General features: G+C 40.2%; 3 protein-coding genes across 3 annotated transcripts in view; 2 read left to right on the top strand and 1 right to left on the bottom strand.

Annotated features, from left to right (window-relative positions):
- Positions 1 to 14,957, bottom strand: part of LOC136267015 (uncharacterized) — a 176,550-nt gene that overhangs the window by 117,392 nt on the left and 44,201 nt on the right. The window contains exon 8 of the mRNA XM_066062065.1: positions 264 to 418. Coding sequence (XP_065918137.1) covers positions 264 to 418 — 155 coding nt within the window. The remainder of the gene's footprint in view (positions 1 to 263; positions 419 to 14,957) is intronic.
- On the top strand, positions 4,991 to 7,012 carry LOC136266481 (uncharacterized). Its single transcript, XM_066061496.1, has 5 exons — positions 4,991 to 5,219; positions 5,265 to 5,450; positions 5,505 to 5,625; positions 5,701 to 5,957; positions 6,010 to 7,012. Exons 1-5 carry the CDS (start codon positions 4,991 to 4,993, stop codon positions 6,912 to 6,914), a joined length of 1,698 nt encoding a protein of 565 aa, XP_065917568.1. The 3' UTR covers positions 6,915 to 7,012.
- On the top strand, positions 8,420 to 11,058 carry LOC136267034 (uncharacterized). Its single transcript, XM_066062095.1, has one exon. The coding sequence runs from the start codon at positions 8,533 to 8,535 to the stop codon at positions 10,996 to 10,998; it is 2,466 nt and encodes an 821-aa protein (XP_065918167.1). The 5' UTR covers positions 8,420 to 8,532; the 3' UTR covers positions 10,999 to 11,058.

Raw genomic sequence — 14,957 nt, 5'->3', positions numbered from 1 at the left:
CTCAGTTGAGCTGTATAATAATTATGCATAGTTACTTTGGCAAATATTTAGACTGAATGCTACCAAAAGATCCAGTTAATACTGGTGTGAAATTATCTATTCCATTCAACAAAGTTTCACTGACAAAATTCTGACACATTGGCTGTAAATAGCCTTCTCACAGGTCCCAGTAGGGATAGTACTAGGTGATAATAGCAATAAACATTTTTAACTATGATAAAACTTTTAACAATTATTGTATAGTACAATAAGTGCTCACATACTTGATAGCATTTACACTTGCCAGGGAATCCAACAGGACCATCATTTCCTCTATCTCCACTTTGTCCCTGTGGACCTCTGACTCCATCCTGACCCTTTATTCCTACAGCACCTGATGTACCAGGGTCTCCAGCTCTGCCATTAGTACCATTGACACCTGAAATGTGACAATAATGATTGATACTCAACAATTTGTTGTATTTATCTAATCCCATATTATACTTTAAAGCTTGCATGAGGTATTAAAATCCAATAGACATCTTCAAGTAAGTATCTAAATTGATTAGATATTTTTTGTGTGTCATGTACTTAGCCTAGTTCCAGTCACAGCAACCATCGGAAATTATCACTAGTTTGAAATGTCATTAGAAATTATCCCTAGTTTTAAAAGATGATTTTTGGAGGCCTACCACTGGGTTATTTTGGAATAAGGAAGCTACCAATGGTAGCAGCTACCAGAGGTATGGTTTAAAGTAGTTATCAACTATGCTATTTATACACCTTCCAAATGCACCAAAAGTGATATCTGAGGTGATTATTGTACGATTCAGAAGCATAAGCAGGGTGAGCTAATGGGCTGAAGTCTCCTTTGTTCCTCCCTCAAAATAAACACTGAAATTATTACTTTTAGAATGATAAAGCTGCAAAAGTGATATACTCTAACAGAACATTCGAATACCCTAATAGAGCAGCCAAGCACTTCATAAAAAGCGTTATAGTCTAAAAATAAAAATAATAAACTTAACTCTTGCAGGAATCAAACCATTCACTCCTCATTCGACAGTTGGATCTCTTCCCATTGTACCAAGTGATACCATTTTTGTATTACTTTGTAAATGCTGTGTGAGATATCACTAATACCTTTTCTAAAACCAGCTTTTCATTGACTGCACATACACTATAGTGTGTTTCATGACTTAATGCCTCAAATTGCAGTTATTAGATTAATTGATTCTGATTAACTCTTGAAGCTTTAATGGCTACAGCTTCTAGGGGGCTGCACCCCCCAGGCCTTCTGCTCCCAGATTCTATACTCTGGTCAGCTCTTCCCCCCACTAAACTACTTTCTCTGTATTTAGTCTAAAAATTGCAGATACTCAGATTTATATATACAATAACCTATACTTAAATGAATGTAAGCATAGCCATGGAGACATATTCAGACTGTAAAATGGGGTGGCATGCAGCGGTGGATCCAGGAGCTGGCAAGGGGAGGGGCACAAACAGGCTAAGTTGTAAGTGGTTGGGGATAGCCAGATCCTCTTGTTAGTTACTGCATTAGCTATTGAAGCAGCAAATAATCACCTCTTGGCAGTCTATGTCTCATTGATGATTTTTGCCATTTTGGCCTTTGCAGATGGTTGTGAAGTCTTAAAGCTGTTACAAGCATGGTAGTTAATAAAGTTACAGACAGACCAGTGTTAGCAAATCATCACACCACCATAGACACTAGCCCAGTATGTGTACCTGTTAATGCTGCAGTGCTAGAAACATGACCAATATCTTTTTGCCTCTAACAAAATTGCTTATTTCATGGATCATAATAATAATAATACCTGCTGACAAAAGAATTCTTGAGAAGGAATGTGAAAAATTACATAGTATCAGGACTTAAGGATATTGGAACATCTATGGAACAAGAAGACAAGAATAATTCCTGTTGTCATTGAAGCACTTAGTGCAATGTCCAATCATTTTCATGGCTTTATTAAACAGCTTGACTTACACAGTGTAAATCAATATGTGTTGCAGAAAACAGCTGTTCTGGGAACTGTTACAATTTTGAGGAAGGCTCTTCAGCTCTCAAGTACTGGTAGCAACTCGATGCCTTAAATACTCCAGTTATATTTTTGTTGTGTTAAACTGTGTTTTTGATATAATTATACAACCAAGTACTAAGAATAATAAATAATATGAAACGCGGTTAAAATTACATCATTAATAATGAATGAATAACTATACAACCAAGTACTAAGAATAATACGAAACGTGGTTAAAATTACGTCATTAATAATGAATAAATAAATAATTAATTAATAAATAATGTTTGAGAGAACTACAAGGCCTAAGGCTTTGCACTCACCGGGAATAGAATCCATGTTGTATGAAGAGATAATCGTATAATGGGTGAATGTTTCCGTGGAGGTGATAGAAACGTACGAGAGTTCTATATAATGCCGATCAAAACAGCACGTGATATACCCACTACCAATCGAGCAGATTCAAATGGCTATTTAGACGAGTGAATTGCTGTTCAATTGTGTTTGAAAGTGTTGCCAGCTGGCACAGTAAGTCTCAAGTCGCCATGCCAGCTGCTAGTGGATGCGCTCCGTGTATCTATGGCTGCAGGACACCTGAATAGGTTTGAAATGCCAGCTGCACAAGGACAGGTATGTTTGCTAGTATTGTAATGTCTTGTATTTTTTTCTGGCTTGCTAGGCTCTGGTTGGTTTGGTTGTCTGTTTGTACTAATGTATTGTAAAGAGTGTGGTATGTTTTAAATGTTTTCTTGTATTATTGTACATTTTTCCTTTACCTAGCTTACTAGGCTCTGGCTGGCTTGGCTGTCTTCCTTATCTGGTTCACCTGGCTTGTATACTCCTACAGTATTGTGCATCTCCTGTAGGTTGTGTATGCATATACTGTGTACACATTACTGTGCCATTACCACACCAATGATGTACTGGCACTTAGCTACTGGTGGCCTTTAGTTACGATGCCACTATTGTGTTGTATCTGTCACTACTGTGACATATTGAGTTGATTTGGGGATCGTGCCTTCACCACCTAATAGCCTCACCAGGGGGCTGTCACGTTGGTGTATGTACTTGGTTGTATGTGACGCAGTCCTAGATAAATAATAATAATAATTATACGTACAACCAAGTACTAAGAATAATACAAAACGCGGTTAAAATTATGTCATTAATAGCGTAAGCCCTCAATTATCGTCACACATCTATTATCGGTCAAAAAAAATAATTTTAAAACACGTAACATAACCGTTGTTTTCCGGGCCGTGTACTGTCACGAAAGCACGCTGCAAGGAATTGACTGTTTTATTGTGTTTTATGGCTACGTTTTATTGTGAGTTAGGCCTGCTTACTACTCTAGCTACTAAAAATGTTACTATCTTTTGTTACAGGTCAATTTGTGGAGTCCTTCATCCTGTTGAATGCCTAATAATAAGAAGAAAGGGTTTAAGAGACGTCAGCCCAATTCCCGAGACGGTAGTGGTCCAAATAAGTCCCGTATCCAGTCCAAAAGAAAGTTATGGCCTGAGGAACAAATGTCTGGTGCCTTGAACGCGGTGACAAGTGGAGAACTAAAGCCTTCTGAAGCTATAGCTAAGTACGGAGTACCTCGCCAAACTTTGAGAGACAGGCTGAGTGGACGGGTAATTCATGGCACGAATCCTGGACCTAGGCCTTATTTGACGAAGGAGGAGGAAGAATTACTTACGGACCACCTAATCCTTACAGCTAAACTAGGCTATGGAAAAATTCGAAGGCAAGTCATGGATTTAGTGGAGAGGTATATTAATGATAAGCCTGGAAATGAGAAGGAAGTGAAGATCAGCAATGGGTGGTGGGACAAGTTTATGAAGAGAAACCCTTCTTTGCGCCTCAGGAGTGGAGACTCAACTGTTGGAGTTAGAATGAATGCGGTGAACAGTGAGAATTTAAATGAATACTTCGATCTACTCCAGGGAGTATTTGAAAAGAATGGGTTAGCTGACCACCCAAAAGCTATATACAATATGGTTGAGACGGGAATGCCATTAGAGCCATGTCCACCTAAAGTAGTTGCCCAGAAAGGGCAAAAGAAGGTTAGGTACCAAACGTCAGGGCAGAAGTAGCAATTGGTTGTGGCAGTGCAGTTGGGCAGGTTATTCCTCCATTCATTATATTAATTTTGCTGCTAAACAGCTCAATTATTTTGTGGATGAAGAATGAGGTACCAGGCTCACGTTTTGCAGTAAGTGATAATGGATGGGTGGACCATGAGCTCTTCAGTTTTTTCCTTACTAAACACTTTATGACCCATGCAGTTTCTTACCGTCCTCTACTGCTGTTGCTAGATGGCCACAGCACACATTTTGAGCCGAGATCACTGGAGTTTGCTGCAAAGCACAAGGTCATTATTTTTTGCCTACCACCTCACACCACGCATGTATGCCAGCCTTTGGACTGCAGTCTTTTCAAGCCCTTAAAGGAGCAATGCGACAAGAATGTCACAGATTTTATCAGAGAAATCCTGGATTGGTGATATCTAAGTTTAACTTCTGTGCAGTATTTCGGGGAGCATGGCTAAATGCTATTTTGCTGACAAATGTGATTGCTGGCTTCAGAAAGTCTGGGGTATACCCTTTTAACAGGGATGTAGTCTTAAACTCAACAGATAATCTGTCGAATGTCAGTGAAGCAACAACTGGTATGCTATTGGGTATATAAAATGATATATTATAATTTTGTGCGTTTTTCCTGCAGGGAACAAAAGATCTCCTGATCAGTCTGGCAGTAGACCAAGTGACAAGCAAGTTGATGGACTGTTGTGAGATGTGACCGGCCCACCTTCACACTTGAGCAAGAAAAGAAATATCGCCGCAGATACGAGGAAGGTTTTGACTTACCAGATGAGCAATACGAAGCATGGCTTAAGATCAATCATCCTGATCACACCAGAGCAGGTAACAGTAATACTGAATTATAGCATGCTTAGCTGCTGTATGTATCTAGAGGACAATGATAGTGGCAAATCAACTGATCACTTGGGAGATACATCAAGTGACAAGCAGCCAATTAACAATCCTTCATCCTCTTTGGAATGTGACAGGCCTACATTCTTGATAGTGCAAGAATGGAAGTATGCTCAGAGACACAAGGAAGGGTTTGACTCACCAGATGAACAATATGAAACTTGGCTGAGGATAAACCATCCTGAGCACACCAGAGCAGGTAACAGTGATTTTCAATAACATGTCAGCTAGGCAAACATTTTAGGAGACAAGAGCGGGGTTCTTCCAACTGTAATGAGTGATAGTTCATCCACCATGGAACTAAACAGCCTCTACTTCACAATTCAGGAAGAGCTTGATTTTAAGCAGTGGTACAATGATGGTTATAGCCTTGTAAATGAGCGCTATGAAGCATGGGTTAAGATCAACCATCCTGAGTACTTCAGACCAGGTGATGATAACCTTCACTTATCTTAACCTTAACTGTTATGTATACCTATTTTAGAGGATGATGGAGATGACAAATCGACTAACCAGTTGGGAAATGATGTACCGAGTGATGCTTTATCTTCTATGGACCTTGACACCACCATTACAATTGACCAAGAGCGAAAGTATGCCCATAGGTATGAGTAAGGGTTTGACCTACCAGATCCACAGTATGAAGCTTGGCTGAATGTCAACCATCCTGAACACTCCAGACCAGGTAATGAACCTTCATTTATATCAACCTTAGCTGTTATACATACCTATTTAGAGGATGATGGAGATGGCGAATCAACTGACCAGTTGGGAAATGATTTACCAAGTGATGCTTTATCTTCTATGGACCATGACACCACCTTTACAATTGACCAAGAACGAAAGTATGCCCGTAGGTATGAGGAAGGGTTTGACTTACCAGATCCACAGTATGAAGCTTGGCTGAAAGTTAACCATCCTGAGCACTTCAGACCAGGTACTTAACCTTCACTTATCTTAACCTTAGCTGTTACGTGTACCTATTTTAGAGGATGATGGAGATGGCGAATCAACTGACCAGTTGGGAAATGATGTACCTAGTGATGCTTTATCTTCTATGGACCGTGACACCACCTTTATAATTGACCAAGAGCGAAAGTATGCCCGTAGGTACGAGGAAGGGTTTGACCTACCAGATGCACAGTATGAAGCTTGGCTGAAGGTCAACCATCCTGATCACTTGAGAGGCACGGCTCAGCAAGACACAAGTGGTGGTAACACTCCTACATCTCATAGGAACTCAGGAGCATGCTCTACTCAGTCAGCAGCTATATTGACAGCCAATGGAGCACAACGATCACCTTTGATGGAGCTACTCAATGTGCCCGTAGCTAAAACATCTCGACCTAAAACTATGAATACAGGAAAAGCATGTGTACTAACAAGTGCAGAGTGTCTGAAAGCCTTGCAAGAGAAAGAGAATGAGAAAAAGAGAAAAGCTGAAGAAAAGGAACAACGAAAGCAAGAGCGATTAATGAAAAAACAATTGAAGGAAGAGCAATTGAAGCGTAAGAAAGAAGAGAAAGCACAGCAGGCAGCACTGAGGGAAGCAAAGCGCCTTGAAAAACAAACTAAGCAGCCACGACAGAGAAAGCAGAGGAGGAGGAATACACATGTTGACGATGAAGCAGGCAGTGTAACCCAGAATGCATTAACAGACGGTTCCACACTTATTTCAGAACAAGTATCTAATGATGCTGCAAGTGATCACCATTCCCCCAATACAGCAGAAGACAATACTGGCAGAGGTACCTCAAACGAAAACCTAGTAGTCAAATACAATCAGTTTCCAAGAGGGCAAGAAACAATGCTGATGATGAGATTGATGTTGACAGGTGCTGCGTGTGTTTTGGTCACTTTGCTGATGATGCAGGCACAGGGAGGGAGTGGCTAATGTGTTGCTGTACAAGATGGATACATGAAGACTGTATTGATAATGAAGATGTTGATATTGATAAGTGTGTGTTTTGTCCATTATGATGCTAGAGTTGTATCGAAAGTTATATTAAAAATTCCATTATCTAAAAAACATTTTAATGTAGCCAAATTTTCACGTATAAGAATTGTATGAAATTTTGTTTGAGACTTCCTTAAATACTCATAATTACACCAGTATACTTTAAATTCTAGAATTTTTTGCGTACAGATCGAAATAGTAGAAGAACTCAGAACTGCTGATTATTAATGTACGGCAATCCTATGTGTTGCCGATAATGGAAATAACCTGACGATAACTGAGTAATCACACCACCTGCTTCCAATGCATATATCTTCTCAGTGGAAGGTCCTAGAAGGCTGAAACTTTGATATGATCGACACAAAAGTCAAAGGTTATCTGTGAGTATTTTTACAGCCGTCTGTATGGTTTCGTGTGGGCGGTGCAATCGCGGGCGCAAACTATATCCGATAAATGAGGGCTTACGATAATGAATGAAATAAATAAATAATTAATAAATAATGTTTGAGAAAACTACAAGGCCTAAGGTTTCGCACTCACCGGGAATAGAATCCATGTTGTATGAAGAGATAATCGTATAATGGGTGAATGTTTCCATGGAGGTGATAGAAACGTACGACAATTCTATTTAATGCCGATCAAAACAGCACGTGATATACCCACTACCAATCGAGCAGATTCAAATGGCTATTTAGACGAGAGAATTGCTGTTCAATTGTGTTTGAAAGTGTTGCCAGCTGGCACACTAAGTCTCAAGTTGCCATGCCAGCTGCCAGTGGATGCGCTCCGTGTATCTATGGCTGCAGGACACCTGAATAGGTTTGACATGCCAGCTGCACAAGGACAGGTATTTTTGTTTGTATTGTAATGTACATATGTCTTGTATTTTATATTTGTTCTGGCTTGCTAGGCTCTGGTTGGTTTGGTTGTCTGTTTGTAATAATGTATTGTAAAGAGCATGGTATGTGTTAAATGTTTTCTTGTATTATTGTTACATTTTGCTTTTACCTAGCTTACTAGGCTCTGGCTGGCTTGGCTGTCTTCCTTTATCTGGTTCACCTGGTTTGTATATTCCTACAGTATTGTGCATCTCCTGTAGGTTGTGTATGCATATACTTTGTACACATCACTGTGTCATTATCACACCAATGATGTACTGGCACTTAGCTACTGGTGGCCTTTAGTTACGATGCCACTATTGTGTTGTATCTGTAACTACTGTGACATATTGAGTTGATTTGGGGATCGTGCCTTCTCCACCTAATAGCCTCACCAGGGGGCTGTCACGTTGGTGTATGTACTTGGTTGTATGTGACGCGGTCCTAGTTATACAACCAAGTATAGTAAGCGACCGATTATCGACCGGTACCTATTATCGGCCTAAGTATTTTCCGTGTTTCTTTCGGTTACTCCCCGTGTTATTCTACTACCTCGTGTTAATGGTCTTGCCAATTTTCACGTATTTTCAGTCGCCTGTAAGCTGTTAATTATGTATAGTGATATATGTTTAGCTTGTAACCATTGCTTATAATCATTTTTTACTAGGTTGTTCGATATGCCACGACACCAAGGACAGAGGAAAGTATTGAAGAAAAGGAAGCGTTCGAAGTCAGCACCGGCGGTATTACACACACCAACTAAGAAAATAAGGAAGCAGTGGACAAATGAGCAAATGAAAAATGCCATGGAAGCTGTAGAAACCACCACGTGTGGAGTTAATGAAGCTGCTAGAGTCTATGGTGTTCCAGCTACAACATTAAAAGATAGGGTTAGTGGCAGAGTAAAACATGGGACAAAATCTGGTCCACCAAAATACCTAAATGATGATGAAGAGAAAGAACTTGCAGATTTTTTAAAGGAATCTTCTGAGGTGGGCTTTGGGAAGACAAGAAGAGACGTTCTACATATTGCAGAATCATATGCAAAGCAAAAGGGTGTGTTAAGAAAAGAGAGTGGGATAACTCAAGGTTGGTGGAGGTCATTCAGGGATAGGCAGGGTGATTTGTCATTAAGAAGAGGAGATAATACTGCACATGTTCGCATGGATGCAGTAAACGAAGAGACAATTAGTGATTACTTTGCTTTGCTTCAGACTGTGATGCAGAAACATGGAATAACGAACTCCCCAGGGCAGATATATAATGTTGATGAAAGTGGAGTCCCTTTGGATCCTAAGGCACCTAACATTGTGACAAAAACTGGAGCTAAAAAGGTTCGATATCGTTCAACAGGCAGAAAAGGACAAATAACTATTGTTGCTTGTGGGAGTGCTACTGGGCAAGTCATCCCACCTACTGTAATTTTTGAAGCAAAAGGTGTTAACCACGCATGGACCAGTGGTGGTTTGCCTGGTATGACTTATGGTTACAGTGATTCTGGGTGGATCACCACTGACTTGTTTGAATCTTGGTTGAGTGGACACTTCTTGAAGCACGCAGTGTGTGAACGTCCACTTCTGTTGCTCCTAGATGGGCACAGTACCCATTATCAGCCTGAGGTTGTTCGGCATGCTAAAAGAAATGAAGTGTTGCTTCTATGTTTGCCTCCACACACCACTCATGAGGCTCAACCTCTAGACTGTACAGTTTTTTCCCCACTTAAAGCACAGTGGAGAACTGTGTGTCACGATTTTTTTCAGACCAATCCTGGAAAAGTAATTACAAAATTCAACTTTGTCAGTCTTTTTGTTCAAGCCTGGTCAAAAGCTGTTATTCCAACAAATATCATATCAGGCTTTCGAACCTGTGGTGTTTATCCACTTAATGTTTCTGCTATTCGTGTTGTACAAGTCAGACCTGAAAGAAACTCTGATAATGATTCTAATGCTGAACATCCTTGCCAAGGTGATATGAATTTTGGAGATAACAGTGGTGCTTCCACAGATGAAAGAAGGGATGGATTTACTTTGGAGCAAGAGATGTTATTCAAGAGACGATATGAAGAAGGACATGACTTGTACGTAGATGCTAACTACATCAGATGGATGAGACTCCATCATCCAGAGGTGAACATTTCCATCCCTACAGAACAGGAAAGTGGATCATTACTTGATTCTTTACAGGAAATTACTCCAATCAGTCCTATTCCAATCGAATATCCTGAAGATGAAGTAACTGATGAACTGGTCTCTATGGATATGCAGTTATCAGCAATACCTGAAGCAACATCTTCTGAGTTGCAATTGCCAGTCACTTCTGAGCAACTGCCTACAAATTCTGAGCAGCAGTTACTTTCATCTGGATCAGCTGCTACCTCACTACCACCTGTAGACAATCAGAGTACAATAACCATTATCACATCATCACCCAAGAATTCTACCCCGCCCTTAAGAGAGTTTCTCATTTATCCAGTAACAAATCCTAGTACCTCTACTACTCCTGCTGCACCTAAAAGATCAGTACCCAAAGCGCGACTACTTACAAGCGATGAAAGCTTGGCCATGCTTGAAGAAAAGGAGAAAGCTAAGAAAGATGCACTTATAGAGAAAGAAAGAAAAAAGGCTGAACGTATTGCAAAGAAACAGCAACGAGAAGAAGAAATGAAGAGAAAAAGAGAAGAGAAAGCTAGAAAAGCAGAGGAGAAAGCTAGAGAAAAGGCAATGAAGCAGCAAGAAAAGGCTAAGGTGTCATCAACAAGAGGAAATGCTAAGAGAAAGCCTAAGGATCAGACATGTACCAAAAATCTACCTGCTACTGCAGCTACTAGCACTGTTATTAGAACAGCCACATCTGGAGTCAGGAATAGTGATGTAAGTGTGACTAACACTTTGACTGTGATCAGTGGAACTAGTGAATCTGTTGATTGCACTGGACAGGACGAGGACGATGAAGCTATTGACCCAGATACATGTTGTATGTGCTTTGGAAGGTATGAAGATGATGTATTGGAAGGTGCTGGAGCAGAGTGGATCTACTGTGGATGTGGAAGATGGGTGCATGAAGATTGTGTGGAAGAGACTGTAATGGACAGTGACGGACAACAAAGACTTTGTACCTTTTGTGTGGATAAATATACTGTATAAACTTGTGATGCACATGACTTCTGTTATGTATACCCGATTACAATGATTTTTTTTTGTCATAACACTATATGTGACCGGGCCTGCGAAAACAGGGCATGTGGGTACAAACTACACCCCATCACTCTTCAGGTCATATCGCAGTGCTGGAATAGTATTTTTGTATTCTGTAACTTGCATCATGATGCCAATTAAATACTGACTACGAGCTGAAAATTGCAATACCATAGCATAATGGTACAAAAAATTATGAGTGATGAAAGTGTGAAAAATTAGGCAAAAATCATGTGCCCACATGCCCTATTATCGCAGGCCCGGTCACATATAACCAACTGTATTGCATGGGGTATGTGGGGTAGTGGCAGAGTTTTTGCAAGTATTATAGCTAAGACCTTGGTCGATAATTCGTATGCAGCATTTGTATTGACGATCGATAATAGGTACCGGTGGTCGATAAACGGTACTTTACATGCTATCACATTTCCGTTCGTGGAGAAAAAAGTAAACTCGACATTCAAGTCAAAATTCATCACGTGATAGACCAAGGTCAGACGGTGTTATTAGTGAAAACTGGATGATGATAGGTCGTTCCAGCACGAAAATAGATTGTAAGGTACGTGCTATGGTCGTTAATCGGTCGCTTACGCTAGTAAGAATAATACGAAATGCGGTTAAAATTACGTCATTAATAATGAATGAATAAATAATGTTTGAAAAAACTACGAGGCCTAGAGACATGAACTAAGCGGGGATAGATTCGCCTGTGACTGAAGGCACAACCGTATAATAAGTACGCCTGTTCATGCTGATGACTTTACCATACGTGTAATTCTATATAATGCCTGGCACCATGCTCTTACGTAATTACAGATTGCTCGAATGAGAAGATTAGTAAATGTCCGCGGAGAGGCCAGGCACCACTTTACTGGTAAGCAACAACATTACAAGTATGTTTAAATATTTGTAACTGTGTATTTTGTGTGCAGGATATGCGCTCCAGGCGTCATGCAGTGAAGAACCAGCTGATGACCAGTTGGGATACCAGCTGATGCGCTCATAAACAATCAGCTGGAACAGCAAGGTAATGAGTAATGTAATACTTGTACTGGTAGTTGTAGTTGTATGATAGGTCTAAATCTTCATCCTTCATCTGGCTTGCTAGCGGCTGGAATTATTTTCATTATACCGGCACCTTCATCTGGCTTGCTGGTGGCTGGAATTATTTTCCACTCGGCTTAACTACTACTCTACTGTGAGTCTGTAATAGCTAAACAAGAAGCCGATGCAGTGCTGCATATAAAACAATGTGTAACTATCTCCTGTATGTTGTGCATGGCTGTATGCATAATATTATAGACTGTGATCACTGTGCCAATGCCACACCGCTGATATACAGGTACATCACCAGTGGCCTCTAGTTACAACAGAGTCTGTTGTGCCATATTGGCTTGATTGGGATCAATTGCTAATCGTGCCTTCGCCATATCCCTTATTCTGCATAGCCTCACTTCACTGCTGAGTCATCTTCAGAGACATGTCACACCTACAATATATAGTTACTTTCAATATAGCTAACTTAACTTGGTTTTTTTGTGTAGGTTGTGTTTTAGTATTGTGGTTTTCTGATTCCAGTTAAACTTCCTTGCCTGTGTACGTATGCATATGTATCATTTCCACAGGTACACGCATACTGCTCTGAGTGTTTCCTATGGCACTGTTTATACTTGCCCAATGGGTAGGTTGCAACGTTGGTGTATGTACTTGGTTGTATGTGACGCGGTCCTAGTAATAATAATAATAATGAAGTGAGGAAGATGTGGCAGCAACCAGTAACTGTGGTACCCATTACTCTGGGAACATTGGGATCAATTCCATCCTCTCTAACAAACTCTTTGAAGCTGCTTGGACTGTAAATGAATGCACAAAAGTGCCTATACTGTAAATGCTTTCTTGGCCAGATTTTGATATCATGTCTTTTGGTTGTAGTTACTCCATGAACATGTACTTGTGCATTCTTGGCCTTGCCTTTTTTTACAGCTGGGCTGTTTTTGGCACAGGATATCACTACTTTTTGTTGAATAGAGAACACTACAGGAGACACTGCATGCATGCATGCCTAATAAGAGCTTAAGCAACAGATTAGCTAGCTAAATTAGTAGCAAAAGCTTCCAAGTTCAGTGTTTAGAAGCGCTACTAAAAGTGACTTGCTAAGAGAAAATTCATTCAAACTGTGAAAATAATGTTCAAATTCCTGCAAGGACTCACGTGATATCTCGCGTGATGTTTCACGTAAATAAGAACCGGCAAAGTTGAGGCTACTGTTCTTGCTGAAGCAGTGGGTTGGTGATATAATTAGTCTAGTTGAAATCTGTGCGTGACAAGTGGGGCCGAATCAGCTGCGAGTTGTTGCTGAATGTATGCCTTGGAATGAATATGCCGCCTAACGGCACTGAATGCATCACACTATTCTCCCAGTGAATTGCCAGGTAAGTTCGTGTATAGCTATGTCATTGTAAACGGCTACATAACTACCGTCGTAATTTTATACAGGAATCTCCTATGCCATAGTAGCTTATGTACAATGCTTGTGTAGGCCAGAGCATCGTAGCTAGCTGGCTTGTTCTAGCTGTGTGGGTCAGACCGTGAACAAGTTGAGCTGAACCCTGAGAAAACAGCTAAAAACAAAAGAGAACTTTTTCTCAACGTTTCAACCAACCAAGATGGTGATAACAACAAAGATGTCAAGAGCAGACAAGTGCTTCCACCAACAGTTCAGGAAAGGTTAATGCACCTATCAATGTAATCCCCGACTACCACTAAAGAAAAGGGTAACATTAAAAGTTGTTTACAGAAACTGAGTCATCAACATGTGTAGATGAAACCTTATAAAATGACCTAGAATCTACAGAAGTGATGTTATATGACAGGTCAACAGACAGAATAAAAGGACCTTTGAACAGGAATTCAGTCTGTCTATAGCCAGTGGTAAGAGTGTTGTTTGAATAGTTCTTTGAGTAAAAGGCTTTTGTTGTTGTTGCAGAATAGAGGATAGGACTCAGTACAGCCATGCTGAAGATACAACAGCTAGCAGAAGATTGAACTAAATTGACTATTTTTTGTTACTTCTAATTACTGATGTTGCTGTCAATAAAATATCAATATTCTTTATTCATTGAACAGGTCTTTAGAACAACCACTGATATGGGCTGAGGTGGGGGAAGGTGGGGATTTGCAAAACGGAAAATTACAATTCCCCACCTACTGGGGAAATACTGGCGATGCAAACCCCAACCAAGTCTCGACCTGTAAACCCCGGGAATACTGGGGTTAGGAGGGGATTTGTACGGTTGTGTGGCATTGGTCTAGTGATGAGTTAGTTCGAGTGGATTCTAGTATGAACGTAATAGCTAGCAACTGAGACACTCCTTCCTATACTGAAAGCACCTTTACTGTCTGAGTCTTTAGTAAAGACAAATCCCCACTATGTCAGGGAAATTTAGCAATCAATTTCCCCACCATCCCCGACCTTTCTCCACCCTCAGCCCATATTAGTGGTAGTTGGGAATTACATTGATAGGTGCATAATAGGCTATATACTTTTATGGCTTCCTATAATGTATGGTGAAACCTTTGGCTATAAATAATGTGTCAGGCATTTTAATGATTAGCGGGTAAGTCAATACTACAAATGAGATAATATTAATTTTTTTGAGGGTTCAGCTCAATGCGTACATACAGTATACTGTAATTACTATGCATCAATTGATTGATGTGATAATAATATGAGCAGATCTGAGACAACCATTAACCCTACTATATAGTAACTGGGAAGATATATATAGAGTTATGTAACACTTTAACACCTCAGATCAAAGGAACCGCCCGGACTACATTTCGTATGGGGACTAGTACGAAATGTAGCAGGGCTACAACTAGGCTGTTTTGACAGCTAGACTATTTTG

This window comes from Dysidea avara, chromosome 9 (assembly GCF_963678975.1).
Source record: "Dysidea avara chromosome 9, odDysAvar1.4, whole genome shotgun sequence".
Classification (NCBI taxonomy): Eukaryota; Metazoa; Porifera; class Demospongiae; order Dictyoceratida; family Dysideidae; genus Dysidea; species Dysidea avara.
The sequence above is the reverse complement of the archived record's forward strand: the minus strand, read 5'-3'. Positions and strand labels throughout refer to the sequence as shown.